The sequence below is a fragment of the Netta rufina genome (assembly GCF_964035555.1).
Source record: "Netta rufina genome assembly, chromosome: Z".
NCBI lineage: Eukaryota > Metazoa > Chordata > Aves > Anseriformes > Anatidae > Netta > Netta rufina.
In genome coordinates, this window is record NC_140126.1 from 35,890,975 (window position 1) to 35,909,109 (window position 18,135).

Consider the following 18,135-nt stretch of genomic DNA (forward strand, 5'->3'; position numbering starts at 1 on the left):
GACACTGCAAACTCTGCTCTTAGGTTTGTATCTGCTTCTATCTACACAACTACAGCCAATTATCTAATAGTGTTCCCGGTCCTGGAGTTGTCACTTCTCACTTCACTCCAGTGGAAAAAGGGAAAAGGGTTGCTGTGGCTGTGGGTCTTCTCCAGCTTGGCCACTGTAACGGACTGGTGACACTTCAGTGAAACTGGCCTGAGAAGTTCTGGGCTTCATTTTCTTCTGCAGTTTTCATATATCAGTTAAAGTTTTCCTTACAAATGGTTGCTGTATCTTCATAACACACTTCTTGCAAAATGAAAGCTCTCCTGTGAATTTTTGTTTCTTGGAGTCCTCTCAGACAATGGTCATCAGTGAGGCCTTGGTGTGAACAAGAAATAGTGTGGCTACAAGAAAAAAATCACTGCCAGCTGCCAGCTTTTGCTCTCATTTGGCACTTTCTAATGTGTAGAACCACTGTCTACAGAGTTCGAAGCTGTGGCAAGTTCAACTTCCATCAAAATTTTACCAGTATTTAAGTGACTTGGGGTTATGCAGGGCTAGGCTGACACTCTGTACTCAACTCACACAATTGTGAAATAAAATTAAAAGGCACAGCGGCATGAGTTAAGGAAAGAGTACCAACCCCACTTTTCATGATGCAGTTCCTTGCACCATCAAAAACTCCACATTGTCTGAGATGCACATTGTGTTGCAGAAAGCCAGATCTCCCAAGTGTCATCTGCTGTGGCATTTCATACAACAAACACTACATCAAAGACTAAGATATCCACCAGACTTTCTCCATGATGATTTTAAGTGTTGTGTCAGTAAGGTGGCCAGAGCAAGTATTTCACATAGGGACAGTGCTAAAAAAAACTTTAAGCCTTTACAGAGTGCTGGACAGCATTAACAGCACCCCATTTGACCGAAAGAAACACCACTCCTAAATCCCGTGCAATTTAACATGAATTTCCTCATAGATGTTTCAATCCCTTAGCTTTCCTACTCACTTCCAATGGCCACTGAGAAGAAAATCCCTGCCAGATGCACAGGCCAGTGGTACAAGTTTTTGACACACTGTGGGCCATACTTTTAGAAGCCACCTTCCCTGCACCATACAAAATTTTATCACAAAACATCCTAAGTGGGAAGGGACCCACGAGGTTCATCAAGTCCAACTGCTGTCTCCACAGAGAGCCATGCAAAAATCAGACCATATGTCAAACAGTGTTGTCCAAACACTTCTTGAACTCCAGCAGGCTCAGTGCTGTGACCAGTGTCCTGGGCAGCCTGTCCCAGTGCCCGAACCCCCTCTGGGTGCAGACCCTTTCCCTAAACCCCAGCCTGACCCTCCCCTGTCCCAGCTCCATGCCATTCCCTCGGGTCCTGTCGCTGTCCCCAGAGAGCAGAGCTCAGCGCCTGCCCCTCCGCTCCCCTCCCCTCATGAGGGAGCTGCAGGCCGCCATGAGGCCTCCCCTCAGCCTGCTCTGAACAAACCAAGGAGCCTCAGCTGTGCCTCATACGTCTTCCCCTCTAGACCATTCAACATCTTTGTAGCCCTCCTTTGGACACTCTCTAATAGCTTTATGTTCTTGTCATATTGTGTCACCTAAAACTGTACACAGCCCTTGAGGTGAGGCTGCACCAGCTCAGAGCAGAGCAGGACAATCCCTTCCCTCACCCAGCTGGCAGTGCCGTGCCCGATGCACCCCAGGGTATGGCTGGCCCTTTTGGCTGCCAGGGCACACTGCTCCCAACCAGAACTCCCAGATCCCTTTCCGTGGGGCTGCTCTCCATCCTCCCATTCTCCAGTCAGTCTCAGTCCATATGTATAGCCAGGGTTGCCTCATCCCAGGTGTACAATTCAGCACTTGGTCTTGTTAATCTACATACAGTTGTTGATTACCACTGGTCTGTCAAGATCTCTCTGCAATTCCTTACTACCCTAGAAGGAATCAACAGCTCCTCCTAGTTTAGTGTCATCTGTAAACTTACCTAGTATGCATTTGAGTTATGCATCCAGATTATTTATGAAAACATTGAAGAGAACTGGCCCTAAAATGGAGCCCCGGGGAACCCCACTAGTGATTAGTTGCCAGCCTGGTGTAGCCCCATTCACTATAACCCTTTCAGCCTGACCCATCAGCCAATTTTTCACCCATCACATTATGTATTTGTCTAGCTGTATGCTGGACATTTGGTCCAGAAGCTTAGTGTGAGAAACAGTACTGAAATCTTTGCTGAAATCCAAAATATGACACTTACTGGCTTCCCCTGGTCAGCTAGATGGGTAACCTCATCATAAAAGAAAATTATGTTTGCTAAAAAGCACTTTCCCCTCATGAATCCATATTGTGCAATGACTATACTGTCTTTCAAGTGATTTTCAGTAACTCCCTGAATAATCTTCTCCATCATTTTAACAGGCACTGAAGTGACACTGAAAGACCAGTAATTATCAGGTCTTCTTTCTTACCCTTCTTGAAAACTGGCACAACTGCCAGCTTTCAGCAGACTGGGATCCCTCTGGACTCCCAAGACCATTACAAAAATAATTGGGAGAGGCCTCACAATGACCTCAGGCAGATCTCTGAGTATCCTGGGATGAATAGAGCCCTATAGACTTCAGGGCATTCAGCATCCAGCTCCTTCTCCTTATTTTGAAGCAGAGAGAAAGGCATAGCAACCTTATTATAATGCGTATGGGAAATTTTGTGTGGCCTTCTGCAAGTTCTCCCCATCTCTTTCTGATCTCTATTTACACATGAGTCATTCTTCCCCCACCTAATGCCAGGATAAAAGAAATAGCATATAAGTATACATAAACAATATAAGAGTCTTATATGAATCCACTATATTTCTGTTTTATATTTGCTGCTTACCCAATTCACTGTTAAGTGTGTGGTCTTTGGGAAGGATGGACTGGGAATTGCGAATGTTTCCTCCACCAACAAACCAGTTCACATTGGGGTTCCAGCGGTTCACAAAGCCACAAAGATGATTTTCTTCAAAGTCACATTCTGCAATTGCAAACACCAGTTCAATGCACACATTTTCATTACGGAAACTAAAAGAAAGGCCAAGCAGTGGGCTTGTTTTACATACAGTAGCACAAAGAACACTACATTTATAAAAATGGACACATTGCTTAACAGCTCATAACAAACAAAAGCAAGCTAAGACACAGTTCCTGATCACTGCTATCCTCATTTCTGTCCTGATTAGTCCAATCTCTCTGTTCATTATTTGGTAACATACATCTGCTGTAATTTAGAACCAAATACAATAGATTTACAAGATAACACCTTCTATATAGAAGAGCAGAACACCCACTTGCAAGGCAGGGATGCCTGGAAGTACAACAGGATTTCCTAGTGGTGATAAAGCTATTTTGTTTCTTTTGCAGAGCCAAAGAATTTTAACTGTTTGGTTGGACTCCACCAGAGCTTCCCAGAAATGGGAAGGTGTCCCAGCATCTGAGCTACTGACTTAGCAGTTTTTGGCAAATGTCATGAGGAAATAAAATCAGTGTAAATATTGACACTCTGTAGCTTTAAAGGTGCCTCTGTAAGGAAACATGAGGCAGCAGACAGCAGACATAATGTTGCAGCTCTTATGCTTAATGTTTGCAGACATCTATTTTTGTGAAAATATAACACTTGGTCCTGTTCAAACAATAAGTAGCTTAAGAACAGAACGGGTTACTGAAATTCCACATGAATTTATATGAAACGTCTATATATACTAGAGAGGTAGGTACATACACACGCATTTTAATGTGCACTGTCTTAAATTAAAAACAATGAAATATCTGTATCAAATGCAACCGTCAAGTTTTCATTAAGAGAATACCCCTTGCCTTTTTCATAAAACAGAATCTTTAACTCGGTTTTAAAGCAGCCAATGAGGCATTTTGTGCTATGCAGAGAATATGAGAGCTGAGCAGACATTACTTACCAATGCAATACCCAGGAGTTATTTTAATTTCAAAGATGGCTATACTGGCAGATTTATCTTGTCCCATTTCACCTTCTAGTACAATCTGCACAATATAAATCAAATTGTAGATTTTAGGGTGTCAGAATGGCCATTATCAACCTAAACACTTAAACTGGCTAAACAGGTGAACTAACAGAACATATGTAGGGACCTCAACACCCTTACAGTCAGCAGAAGTACTTTTGATGAAAGGCTTGGCAGAATGTATTAAAGACAGTGAATGCCCTTCTCTGAGGAAAAAAAGGCACACTGAAAGACAATGAGACAAGGTCAAAATAGCTTGCACTTCATATCATTCACTGCAAATAGATAGCTTTATATTCCTCATCTTTGGCTATACAGGAAGTTACTGTGAGAAATGCATCATAAGAGGATTTGGGTAGAAATACTCTGCCCTAACCTTCTGATCCTTGTTTCTTCCAGAAGGGTGCAGAGGACAGCAATGAGAGCACATCTGCAGAACTAAGACCTGGCAGGTCATGTATCTCCCATGAGACAACTGCAGCTATGTCAGGCTGCCAAGAAGTGAGGTATCTTTGCTGCTTGGTTTCAGTCCGCTGTGATTTCCAGTGAGACAGATGCCTTTGCTTCGAAGAGTATTAACTGCCTGACTCAAAACAGCATTACTCACCAACTTTATGGATAGAAGGGGACAAGTGATTCACATGCTGCTAGCCTGCATCAGTTTTAACCCAGAGATTTTAGAACAAGCACTCAGCATCCCATCAGTATGGAGTGCATTTCTCTTCTGTCCAGGAAGTGCATACTGAAGACCACATATTCCATGGAGTCAGAATAGGAAGAGTAAGGCCAAGAGTGGAAATGCTTGTAAATTAGTCCATACACCATAATGCATACTGATTATACGATACCATAATGAAAGCTTGTGGTGTCTTCCAAAATTGGGCTTACCTTGTACTTCTTTGTGCTGTTTGTTAAATCTAAACTAGCTATGAGCCAGCTATCTGAAGGCTCCTTGGCTGACCACATCAAACGATCAAAGCTCTCTCCTTCTTGCCTCAGATATAGGTTGAGCCTGGCATGATCAGATGAAGTCCCTGAAGTAGTTGCTATCTGGTAAATCAGTCTGATGCAGCTCCATTCTTCAGAATATAGGTCAGGACTGAAAAGCACTGCTTTCTCACCCTCATAAGATGTGTCCACGGAAATGTAATGTCCTAGGAACAAAACACATCAGAATTTTTATTTAAGCATTGCCCTCCAAAACAGGTAGCTGTAGACAAATCATTTGATTAGACTCTCTTAAGCAGCAATACCAGCAGGTACAACTATACTGATTCAGAAATAGTGCTCAATGTAAAGTTATATTTAAATGTATCAGCAATGTCAATGGAACTATTTCAAAATTAATTTCCAGATGGATATTTTAGGAACAGGGACTAAAACATCAGCTCCTCTATAAAAACAAATGAAAGGAAGTGATGAAAGGCTAAAAAGACATGAAGATGCAAAAACATACCAAAGAAACATTATGTAGGAAAAGTTGACAATGATAAATAAATCACAGTAGAATGGATGCCTGTTCTTAGAGAGTTCATTAACACATCAAAACCAAGATCAAGAGTGTGCAATGGCATACAGTAGTCATAGAAAGCTGGAGTTGCAAGAGCTCTTGAGGACTGTCACATCAGTCCTTCACACAGCAGGGCATCACCCTACACTCTTTTCTCTCCTCAAGGCATATATTTCTTCAGTTTTATACTACTTGACCACAGAGCCCATTCTTAGGTCCTACAAATGTGTAAGCATTTGCTTAACTTGGACACAGCAGGAATTAGAGTGATGTTGTATACATTGTTTGCCTTTAAGGCACACTCTCCTCTCTGAATTCCCACCTGAACTCTTCAGCTCAACAAAACTACCTTGAGGTTTCTTACTAGAAGCTCTGCTATTGCCTCTCAGATTCACAAGTATTTTCTCTATTGTGAAAAAAAAATCATAAGCATGGACAGTCACCACCCCACAAAACAAACAACAAGCACAGATTTGGTCTATGCAGTTCCCAAAATCCTCTGCCCAGTGCATGATGATGGCAGGAGCTCTGATGATCCCTGGTTCCTTAAGCAGTGTATGCTACAATATCCCACTTTATCTGCTCCCTCTCTTACTTGGGGACACTGCATAGGAAACAACCTAACACATTTGTACTGTGCATTTTTGTTTAGCAGATGTAAGATAAATGATTGCTACTTACTTATGGGATAAATGTAGCCCTAAGCAGTATAAGGGGCTGTGTGGACACAGAAAAGCTGCATTTTCTTTCCCTTTTTAGGGAATGGAATGTTTATTTTTGCCTCTTACCAGAATTTCTTCTTATATCTGCTGTGCCTGGTTTTAGTCTCTTGAAGGAAAACACAAAATCACTGGTCAAGTGCAAGTAACCCATTATTGCAACAGCACATCAAAGAAAAAAAAAAAAAAGAAGTACATTTTTAGAAATAGGCACCTAATGTGCCTTCCATATACTTCATCTGCCACTAACTGCAATGTGAGTGTATAAAACATCCACCTGCACACAGCTACCAAGTTAGTCCACAAGAGATTTATTTGTATTTATTTGCTGGCATGATCTAGTCCAGGGCATGCATGTTTTTTCATGAGGGTGGGTGATACAGGGAGATTACTAAGGCTCTACCAGAAGTCAAATGCTTCTCACACAACACTTGTTTTACATTGATTTAAGTGGAATTATCCAGTTCAGACACAAAATCTGTGTTTTTAAGCTAGCATGAATTTGGATCATTTTGCCTGCAAAGAAACCTGTAATTCAGAATCCATGCCTGGCAATTTCAGTTTAGAATTCAACCCTATTTTTTTCTAGACATCATGAGAAACCCCACAGGAAACAGAACATTCTTATAATATTCACCTTTTTTTTTTTTTTTCTTCTTTCTTTTTCAGAAATAAATTAATGTTGACATAGAAAAATATTCCCATGAATACCTCAAATTACCAGCTGTGAGGTTCAAATGGCTGCCTGGCTTTAAGGCTTAATTATAAGTAGACTAATGTTCTTCTACAGAAGTACTCATTTAAAAAAGAAAGAAAACCTCTTAAACTTTCCAGTCAGGATTGGTCTGAATCCCCACTGATACGAAAGTAAAGATCATGAACTCTTTTTAATCAGAATCTCTTGGTTCTTTCTTTTTTAAGATTAATTTGACTTATTCATCAAAGTCTCCAGAAAAAGTGCTCTCACCCCCAATTTACTAATCCTTTTAGCCTATTCTGGAAGGATCAGAGTGTGATTGGCTCCACTGAAATCAATGGGACCACTGATAGAGAGTTTTATCTGTATGTTAAAATGCTTTGCTAATGAGGATCAGAGAGCCTGGCACTTTGCAGAATCAAGCACAGAAAATGCTAATGGTAAACTTCGTACAAATGAATGCTGCCATTGACTAAGTGCCCTTTAAACTAAATTGTGTTTCAATAATAGCTACGATGTGCTGCTGCTGCAGAAGGGAAGGTCCCACAATGCAGACCTCAAGAACTGACACAGAGCGATTGTGAGAGCAAATCAATGCAAAGAGAGGGCTCCTTGGAGTAAAGAAGCAGATAACTTTCCACACTTGTCTGTGGGAGTAACAGAAGGATATTTAGCAGTCTATGGAGAACTGGATGAATGCACACTGATGTACCCAGAAATCTCTCATTAAAAATGCAACATGCAGCTTCATTTGCAGCATGTCATAATGGATTTGTTTTTGTTTTTGTTTTCCCTCAAAATCCTCCTCCCTCCAATCACCTACAGTCACCTAATTTATAGAATTCACTCAGGAGTTGTCAGAAGAGGGCTACTTTTCCAAACCACAGAAAGTCACAAAATGCTGGGAAAAGTCTGATGACGCAGAAACACAAACATATTATTTCTTGCAATTTCTGGCAATGACTTGCTTAGGGGGTAGATACAGCCCTAATCAGTATAATTAGTTTTGTAAATACAGGCAAGCTGCTCTTGCTTTCCTAGTTTATGGAATGGCCTTTTTTTTGTTGTTGTTGTTGTTGTTGTTATGGTGAAGAGAACTTACAAGCTATTTTACAGGTGACAACAGACAGGGATGGCTACCTACATTTAACTCCTGGCAGTTAGCAATTACCTGGTGATGGCAAACATGTACAGCTAAGAGAAGAGTTGGGAGAAAGGGGACTCTTGGATGTATTTCTGTGGTGATGCACTCACTGTTCCAGCTGGCAAGTAGTGCACTTTCCAACCCAGGTTTCTGTCATGACTGCTTACCTACTGTGTAACTTGTCTGCTTTCTGCCTGACAGCTGTATCAAACTCTGTACAGGACCAAGAATGTGCTCATTTTACATTTCTGCTTGTCCAAGCAAAATATTGAGCCCCAGGGGGGCTTAGGACCCAATACTGCAAATCAGTGTGACTATGCATCGCATCTGTAAGATTTGCAAAATGAGACCTTTAAAATCCTTCTGTGTGAAAGTCTCTGATCTTGATGCTGTAATAAGTAGTTCCTTACAAAGTCTCTCAATTACAGTTGGTTATATTGTAACTCTATGAATCATTCACTCAGATTTTCCTAATCTATATTTAAACTTTTTTTTTTTTTTTTTTTTTTAATTTACTTACTAAATGGCCATCTCTACATCAGTCAGCAGCAATTATATCAATGGTTTGTGGGGGTTTGGTGCGAGACCAGCAATACTACTTTTTCCCCCAGTTCAGTAAGGAAATGACAGTGATTGCTCTCCCTGTAAATAACACAAACAAGGCACAAAGCCAGACACTGGCTAATAAACTAAACCAAATCCCATTAAGAAACCTAAAAAAAAAAAAAGGAGGGGGCGGAGCTAAAATTACCAACTAGCTTTTTACATTTAGAAGCATAACCACAGAAATTTTACACCCTTCATGGGGCTTATGTCTGACACAGCTGTTTGCTCAGTTCAGCAACAGTGAAGCTTTACAAGAAAAATGTATATAAACAGCAAGTTCCAAGAGAAACGTTATTAAGGAAATATGAAGCAGAAAAAGTCTGGAAATTTACATTTGATTAGACATTTATTTATAGACAAAATTTGCAAGAAATGCCAGTTATGTTTGGATTTCCTCTGTACTTTCCCTATGGAAACAGAAAAGAATATTACCAGGGATTCTTACAACAAAAACTGATACTTCTTTGGAATACCAGTGTCTGGATTTTGGGGAGTGCCTTTAGGGTGTTTTGTTTGTTTGTTTATTGTTGCTGGTTTTTTTATATTCTACTCCAAGAAAAAAAAAAAAAAAAAAAAAAAAAGGAAAACAGGCAGTTTTTTATGACCTATTATTTCTTACTATATCACCAGGAAAAATTGGTTTAAAATATTAATCATAAAAACATATTAATGATCATTTTGCAAATTAAGTTTTTAATTGGAGGCTATCCTTGGGTGCAGATTGTGTTTAGATGAGACTTTGAGGTAAGAACACAGAAATTCTTCCATATATTTGAATGAAGTTTTGGCTGAAAAGGAGAAGGGTTGTGGATATTGGATACAAAAGCCTCAGACTCAACACACTGCTTTTGGGTCAATTCCTTGTCAATATAAAGGAAACTTTTCAACTAACATGGGCATTTTTTGCTGACCTGGCAGTTGTTTTGAAAAACAGAAGCATGTGGATCACTCTTTAATTTGTTTAACCCATGAAAAGCTGAGATTTTCTGGAGAAAACCTTTCCTCTTCCCAGGAAGAGTTACCATGCATTTTGGTAAGGCTCTTTGGAGAAAAGTGGAAGAGAGGAGCTTTTCAAGTTTTTTTAGGTAGTGTCTTGGGAAAGCAAAAAATGGCATGATAAAGTCACCTTTCAATAGGAGGAAAAACTTTTCTTGCTACAATCCTATGAAAAAAAAAGTCAAAGAAACTTTCAGACTGATCAACCACACAAAAGCCTTGGTTAGGGTGTTACCCTATGGCAGTCTCCTGTGAGCAAGGCCTCACGTGTGACCAGCATCTCTGGGCAGTGTCAGCATCAGTTCAACACAGGCTGCTGCAGAAAGCAGCACTGCTCACCATCGATGCCTGGCCAGGGGAAGAGGAGGAGAAGGTAAAGAAAGAAGAGGAGGTCTGTCCATCTGCCTCATGTCCCTAGCAGCGGCAGGGACAGTGTTTGACCAATTCTTCTTGGTCCCCAGAGGATTCGCAGCAGCAGTTTCTGGCACAGGTGGACAAAAGCTCACACAGTGTGCACTAGGCTGAGCAGCAAAGGCCAGCCCATGTTCACAAAGGTATAGGTTCAGTCCCAAAATGTCTGAAACATCTATGATTAAAGTTACTTGACAAAGCAGAACATAATCATTATTTCCATTCTTGCTAAGCCACAGTGGAGTTCATTTCTGGTAAGCTGTTAGATTCTCACCAGAAGAAATGCACTGTTCCACTGGGACCTATTGCTGTAGGAAAAAACTTTTTGGTCTTTAAACCTCCTTGTCTCATCTGTGGTTTCTTAAAAGCAGCTCTGTGAAAACAGCTGAGGGAAAGAGATGCAGGAGGTGGTCTGTGTTTGCTGTCTGCAGGGACTGATGTCCAGCACTCACCACAAAACTGGACAACATTGGCTGTACTCATGCACAGCTGCTGTCACAGGGTTTCCCTCTTGTGTGTCCATAGGGGCACCTTAGGCCTAAGGCTGCCACTTTCCTGCAGCAAAAGCTTGTGGTCCTGCCTGGCCACTGGCATCCCTCTTGTTGCCCATCAGGGAGGGCATCTGAGGAGGACCCCCTTAAATTTACCTCTGTACTATTCCACTTCAGGAGGAACAATGGGGTTTCCAGGCAACTTTTGCAAAAGCAAGTAACATTTACACAAAACAAGAGCATTTTGTAGGAAACCACAGCCCTGGATGATAAGCAGACAGGTAGCTCTTCCCAGCAGCCACACACCTTCCTCCACTGCACCAACAACCCTGACAGCAGGAGCCCTGGCAGCAGGAGCTGCCCCCAGCAGCTCTCTTCACACACAAGCTCACTCTGCTTTATAGACTGAATCTGTCTCTGAGAAGAAAGAGAAACTGATTATTGGGATCTTTGGTGGTCAAGGATACCAAAGCAGTCAGAGCAATGGGTTTTCAAACCAGGGGAAAGAAGTTTCCAAAGGCTTGTTACTGATACTGTTTCCATGCAGAGAGCTTGGAAAGGGAGAAAGGGCATGACTACCAGCCCCTTCTCCTGCACTGTCCTTTGCTTCTCCAGAAAGTGCACAAAGGCAGCTGTTAGTGAGCCTGTCAATAAAGGTCAGAGTAGTACAATAGCCCTGAAGCCCTCTGTGCGTTTGGCATCTGGTCACAACTACTACCATACTGGCAATGCCTTCTCATCTTGATCCATCAGCATGGCTACAAGCTCCTGGCAGGGGTTCAGCTTGTGCTGCTGTTTTCTGTTTTTAATTTAGAGCAGTTGCTCCACTACAGTAGTCTCACTGGGGATGCTTTAACTGCAAGAGTTTTTGGCCACAGATGGGTTGTCTCCTCACCCTCCCTCTTTGAGTCCCAAGATCCTGACATCATGTACCAATTACACCAGATTTTCTGTTTGTTCCAAGCACAACCATGTGGGCTTGTTTTCTCTCACAGTGACCTCACAGATGCTTATGCACTTTTCAAGTATTCTTTCTGCTTGTTCCAAACACAGCCTTGTAGGCTTGTGAACAATCCACCAATTCCAATGAGCAATTGTTCAAACCACTCACATCTCCCTTTCACACTGTTCATTATATCATTTTGACACTTCTTTAACTGCTGACATAAAGGGTCCCAGATTGTAGTCTAGTATCTCTGCTTTTACTTGCAAGAGCTCTTTCAAAAATGCTGTGTGATTCTTATTAGCCGGTACACTTGAGCAGAACACAAGTAAGATTTAGGTACAAGATACTCCGCTGTGAATTTCTGAACTGTAAAGAATTATTTTAGAAAAGCCTTTCTTTTATTCTTTGGCACCCTAAATCAGTTTCCATTGTTCCATAGGGAATATCAAAGACAAGAACCAGGTAAAGCAGAAATCATCAGGCATGTATTTGCTGACAGCGCTCACCTCCCTCGCTATGAGTTCTGCCCCTTTCATCCATCATGTTTCCCCAGGATCAAACACAGAGGAAAGTGCTGCAACAGCTCCTTCAGCCCAGCTGTTTCTTCTGGCAGAGTGTAGCGCAGGGCTGCCTTTCCTCAGAAAAAGAGGAATGAAATCTTGCTCCTACAGTATTCCTTTGAGTTATGCTGCTTATTTACATTGTTGATGTGTGCCATGGATGCACTGGGGTGTGCCCAAGGCGTGTCACTTGCTCTGCCCCCTCTGTTCTGCACTGGCCACATTACACCTCGGCATGCCTACAGCCAGCTGACTGACCCCCAGTCCACGCTGCAGTGGCTCTTTTTTGAAGGAAAAGCCATCAGATTTGCACCCCTGACCAAGCTGTTGGCTCATAGGCCACAGAGCAAGCAATGGGATGACAGCCGTGGCCCAGGCAGAGAGAGGACAAGCAAGCCTTGGGGCTGGGGCCTGTCAGAGAGCAGAGCGGGCTGGCTTGGATATTGTGGGGTCAGGGCGAGCAGTGGGGTCCTGGGCCAGGCCACATCACATCACCACCCCTAGGGAAAGAAAAAACCCATCCGGCAGCCTGCTGGAGTGCGTCTGCAAACCACATGGGTGCGCTCAGTAAGAGATTATAAAAGCAAAGCTTTTCTACTGCACGGATCTGCTCTCTCAGCATCTGCCAAATCACTTGGCCTACTACATTACCCCAAAAAATTGCTCATCTGCCTAAGTACTTGTCTGTTTCTCCCAGCTACATCAGATCAACTAATAAAATGTAACCTTTGCCCACAGCATTGTCCCTCCAATAAAAGTTGTAAATGTGCTTGGCCTAGACAAATTACATTTACTCTGATGTTCACCCAGGCCCTTGCTTTTGCAAAGACTGAAATATTATTTAGTGTTGAAATATTTGAGATATTTGTTTGGTTTCACTGGCTTCAAAAGTTGAACTCCTGTGAATTCAGTTTCCTGCTTTTTGTAAGCTTAGTGTTTTTATAGTTCTTGTGTATTCCAGGATCATTAGGACAACTGGCAGACTCCTGGTGGAGTGATCACTGCTCTCACATCAAAAAACACAAACGGTACTACTAACAGACCAGGTCTGTGTCTAGATCCCGGCCTTGAAATAGCTGGCTACACGAACTGCCTAAAGGTATGCTAATCAGATCCTGATGGGTGCTAACAGTAACCCGGAAGAAGGGTGCCCAAGCAAGCCAGCCTCGCTACACCATCACTTTTGAAAAGCTGCTGACAGTCACTGGCTCCTGACTTGTTTATTGTTGGCAGTCCCTTAGTTGCTGCCATGTTTACTCAATGGCTACTCTCGAGTAATCCACTCTAAGTGAGAAAGCAGCCACAGTGACTCATTTTCTGTCTCAGCAAGACTCATCCTGGATCAGGAGCATGTAACAGTGAAGATTCAGCATCTGCAACCACAAAACCTGCAGCCAAGGAACATATCTATTGATCTTGAACATAACAAACACCAGGACCACTGCTAATACTTCCTGAAGCTCTGCAAAACTGCATCCAACAGTTATCCACTTCAAAGATCAATATCTGTGGCTTCAGTTTAGCAGGGATGCCTCTACTCCTACAGTCCTGTACATGAATCTTGTCTGGCAGTCAGCTGGTTGCAATTGAGGATGTTTGTGAATGTGTACAGACTGACTGAGCCAAAATCCACAAAATCAGAGAACGAGAGTTTTCAAGGGATTATCAAAATAGCTTCAGGTTAGATAACTGTGATCCCTAGAGCACACGCACATTTTACATAAATGGAAAGTAGTTGTACAGTTAATCCTGAAATGCACATTTGCCATTTGAACTTTAAATATAACCTGCTGTACAATTACGTTCTTTGGGTATCAAATCCCCTATGTTCAGAGATGTTTAACAATGTATTTTTCATTCAAATATAGAGCATGGGGGTTCTGGTCACAATCCTGCTCCTGCAAGGGAGCTCCTTTCCAAGAACTCGAGTAATGTTTTCTGGCTGAGTATCCTGAAACTGTTAAAACTGGGAAAATTAAGCTAAAGTTGGATTTAACAGCCCAGGAAGACTGGAATTCAACCTGTCAGTGCTGCTGCAATCTTTGGTTGGTTTTGGTTGTGTTTTTTTTTGTTTGTTTGTTTGTTTGTTTGTTTCTTGTTGTTGTTGTTGTTGTTGTTTGGTTGGTTGGGGTTTTTTTGTTTGGTTTGGTTTGTTGGGTTTTTTTGTTTGGTTTGTTTGTTTGTTTTGTTTGCTTGTTTTGGTTTTTGTTCATTTGTTTGTTTGCATGTCTGTTTTTTTCCTCCTCAATTATTACTCTCTATTTCTTTTTGTTAAGGGAATAGCTTTAAAAATATGAAACACTGCACATCAAAATGCATGACTGAAAGCTTGCCATGTTTTTTTTTTTTCGCGAAACTCGGATGTATTTATGAACCCTAGGATGACTTTCCAAATTTTACAGGGATTGTAAACAATTGTACATTTATAAATTCCCTGCTGGTCTCAAAATTCAGAAGACCCCAGAACATTTTGCAGGATGGTGCGGTCCTCTGTGGCAGGGGCTGGTGCCCTATGACTACATCCCTTTTGCCTCTGTGGTTTCAGTCTCCAGTGCCACTAGAAGGAGACTCAGTCAGAGAACTTTGGCTCCCAGTGAGACATTTGGATTTTCCAGAAACACATTCATAAGCATCACTTGGTACCAAAATCAAAAGACACTTCCTTGTGCAAACTCCAGTCTGAGGGAACAGGAAGAAATGTATGCCAATGAATGTTCAGAAATTTAGGAGATTTAGGAACAGAGCCAGTGTTTTGCTTTCCACAAGGTATCTAATTACTGACCCTAGCCAATAAAGGTCTGCTACATTTTTTGTTTCTTGGGGTTTCTATTTTAATTAAAACAGTTAATCAAATTCTTCACTGGGACAGCATCCAACTGAGTGAATCCCATGATATCTGAAGTCCACTCAGGCCACCAGTCATCACCCAAAACACGCAGAGGACTCTGCCATCTGTCTGACCCCCTCCACTCACACGTTTGTCATGTCATGGTGGCCCCTGTGCTTCCTCTGTCTTGGTGATGACCAAGTGTGAATTCTTTCCACCAGTCCCTTCTCACGCTCCTCCAGCTGCCCAGGGGCACCTGTCATCACAGACGCTCAGGCTTTCAGGCTTTATTCTTGACAGAGGCCCCAAATATTTCCCTTTCTTTCTGTAGAGATGACTTTGGAAATGAAATGCTGAAACTTTTGGTGAATTTTAGCACACTCTTACTGCAACTTCATTCCATGAATAGCCAGTATTAATTATTCCGAGGCAATTGTTTACAAGGGTATTTAGCATATGTCATCTGAGCTGTAACACAGAAATAACACATGAGAGATATACTGGTCATTAGGAAAAAAAATATCATGCTGGTCCTGCCAGTTCACAACACCATTTCCTTCAGGATATCCTCACTGAATCTTATTTCACAACAAAAATGAGTAAAAGTTTGGCAAAATTTTCCAAAGTATTGGAGTTTATGGGTCCTCGTTAGAGTTTTATTTTCCCCTAGCAGACAATTAAAGCTAATTGGCCTCATTCTACCTACTTGACACCTTAAGTATCCTAGGGTGGTCACACAGATTAGTGAAGTTGAGGTGATCCATAAAACACCTTTCAGTTGACCCTACCTTGGTGCACCTAGGCTGCCAAACCTCACCAGACACTGAGCACCAGTCACAGGGAACAGTTCTCTTGCAAGTGTGCACCTGATTTATTGCTCAAAACATAATAAAAGAACTGTGACTGGCTCCCACAGATCCAACCCTGCATCCACCCACCCTGGTGGAACCTGACTGTGGTCACAGATGGACACTTGATAAAGAATTAAGTGCAAAACGAGCTTATTTAGATACTTCTGCCTGTGCCCTCCCAGTCTCAGCCACTTTTTAGTTTGGAAGACTTGCTGAGCTGGTTGTGGTATCAACTGTATCAACAGATGAGCCCGTGCTCAACTTAGCAACATGTGCTCTGTACACATTCTAAATCAAAATAAACCATGTATATAATAAACTCTACAGAAATTATTTTGCTCTACGTGCCAAGCTTTGTGTGGTCTTTTTAAAAGCAGTCCGTAGTCTAGTTTTACTAAGAAAGCCAATTTCTGAGTGTTGTATTTGCCATAAAATGTAGTTCAGAAGTCACTTGAGACAATAATATTGGAATATTTGAAGGTGTTAGAACAGTTCATAAACAAATGCAAACAAACACATTCATCACCGGTCCCAACACATTTTCTGTATTTTTTAGTCTCCCCAGGAACAGTGAATTCTGTAATGGAAAAGTATTTTATGCAAACAGAATACATTTTGGGGGAAAATGAAGCCAAAAGCTAGCATCTGGCACATGCGAGTGCTCCAATACATTGCTTTCTGCTCTTGACAACGCCGGCTGGAGCTCTGGTGTGTCTGGCTGGTCACTGACAGTGACTCACTTCTTTGTTTCTGATGTCAAGAAACAGATTTTCAAGTCTCAAACTGTCCCGGCAGCTGATCCCAAAAGGGAAAGGTTTTGCCTGTTGCCCTGCAGAGTCGGAAACTTGTGCTGCCTGCAGAGAAATCTCATTGTTTACTGAAGACTTTTGTAGCCGTGTTTGCCTAAGAAATATCAGTGGGCATCTTGGGGATTATGGAGGCAATTTACTAATTATTAAATGTTAACAAGTGATGAGACTAACTCCACAATTTCATTTCAGGTTCAACTTTCACATATACCGAAAACCCTGCTGCAGGCCATCTCTCAAAAGTGAAGGTGTAGAATTGTCTTTTCCAGTCACTGCTCCAAGCTATAAACCCAAATAACATTGATAGCTGCTCTGCAACTCACATACAAGAAATATTTGTCAACATGTTATCAACTTCCTTACGCTGTGCCCAGACTCTCCCTTTACTGTTGAGCAAGAGAAAAGACCATTTCCACAGCACAGCAGGAGTGAAATTCCCACTTTTTCTGCTCCTTCTCCAAACCTCAAAAACTCAGATTAAACTAGGCCACAAGAACAGCTGCTTGCCAAGTTTTATCTTGGAAAACAAGGAAAATATTTATGACTGTTGGGAACTTGGAAAAAAAAAAAAAAGAAGTCAACTTTTCAATGTGTGATACTGAAGTAACCCCAAGTACTGAGCCAGAATTCGTATAACTGGAGTATTCTGAAAGAGGAAAACACAAGATCTCAAACACCAGCCTTCAAAGTCTAGTCTCTAACACTACCAAGAGGCTGATCTAAGCTTACCTAGTATATGAAAGCGATCTAGGGCCAAAACTCTTCACATTCAGAACTTAGGTAGATGTTATTTCATAAGACTACTGCTAATAAGCAGTTTTGTTTTTTTTTTATTTTCAGTTAAAAAGTGTTAATGAAGGTGGGAAATGAATAAGGTACATTATGTAAATAGTTAACTAATTTTTCTGTAGTGCACATCAGATTTTTAAGAAGGAAAAAATGTACAAAAAGCTTTAGAGAGCAATGGATACAGCATGCAACACACACACAAATACAAGCAGGGATATTTCCTTGCTTTTAAAAGTGTTGTACTTTCTTTTCCATAGGAATTTATTTTCACAGGATTTTAAAAAATCTGCTTGAAAAAAAAAAAAAAAAAAGAATCAGAGTTTTCAATACCTTTACATTTTGCAAATAAAGAAATTATTTCCTTGTTATGGCTCAGATTATTTGTATCAGAGAAAAGCAAAGTATAAGACTATTAACAGTCAGGAAACTGGCCTCAAGGAATACCCGTGGTTGTCCTTGAAACCCTCTGGGGAGGAAAATGGCTCTGCTTTCCAGCTATTCTCAGGAAAATGCAGATTGGTTCCAACAGGAGAAGCATACAAGGAATATTAAACCTGCCTTCCTCCTCCACATCTCTGTGCCACGTGAAACCCAGTTAGGAGAGAATTAAACTCGCAGTGCCTCACTGAAAACAAATCTAACTGTGTAACCCAGCATCCACACAGCTATGTCATGACAGAATAAACATGTAGGTACTTCTTTGTATCTCCCTGCGTAAGTACCTCAGTGATATGCAAGGGCTTAATTTCTGTATCAGGTACAAGAGCAGAA

At 41.5% G+C, this 18,135-nt stretch overlaps 1 protein-coding gene across 1 annotated transcript in view; it reads right to left on the bottom strand.

The window, feature by feature from the left end:
- Positions 1-18,135, bottom strand: part of MAMDC2 (MAM domain containing 2) — a 64,600-nt gene that overhangs the window by 27,166 nt on the left and 19,299 nt on the right. The window contains 3 exon segments of the mRNA XM_084305433.1: positions 2,868-3,005; positions 3,943-4,027; positions 4,897-5,162. Coding sequence (XP_084161559.1) covers positions 2,868-3,005; positions 3,943-4,027; positions 4,897-5,162 — 489 coding nt within the window.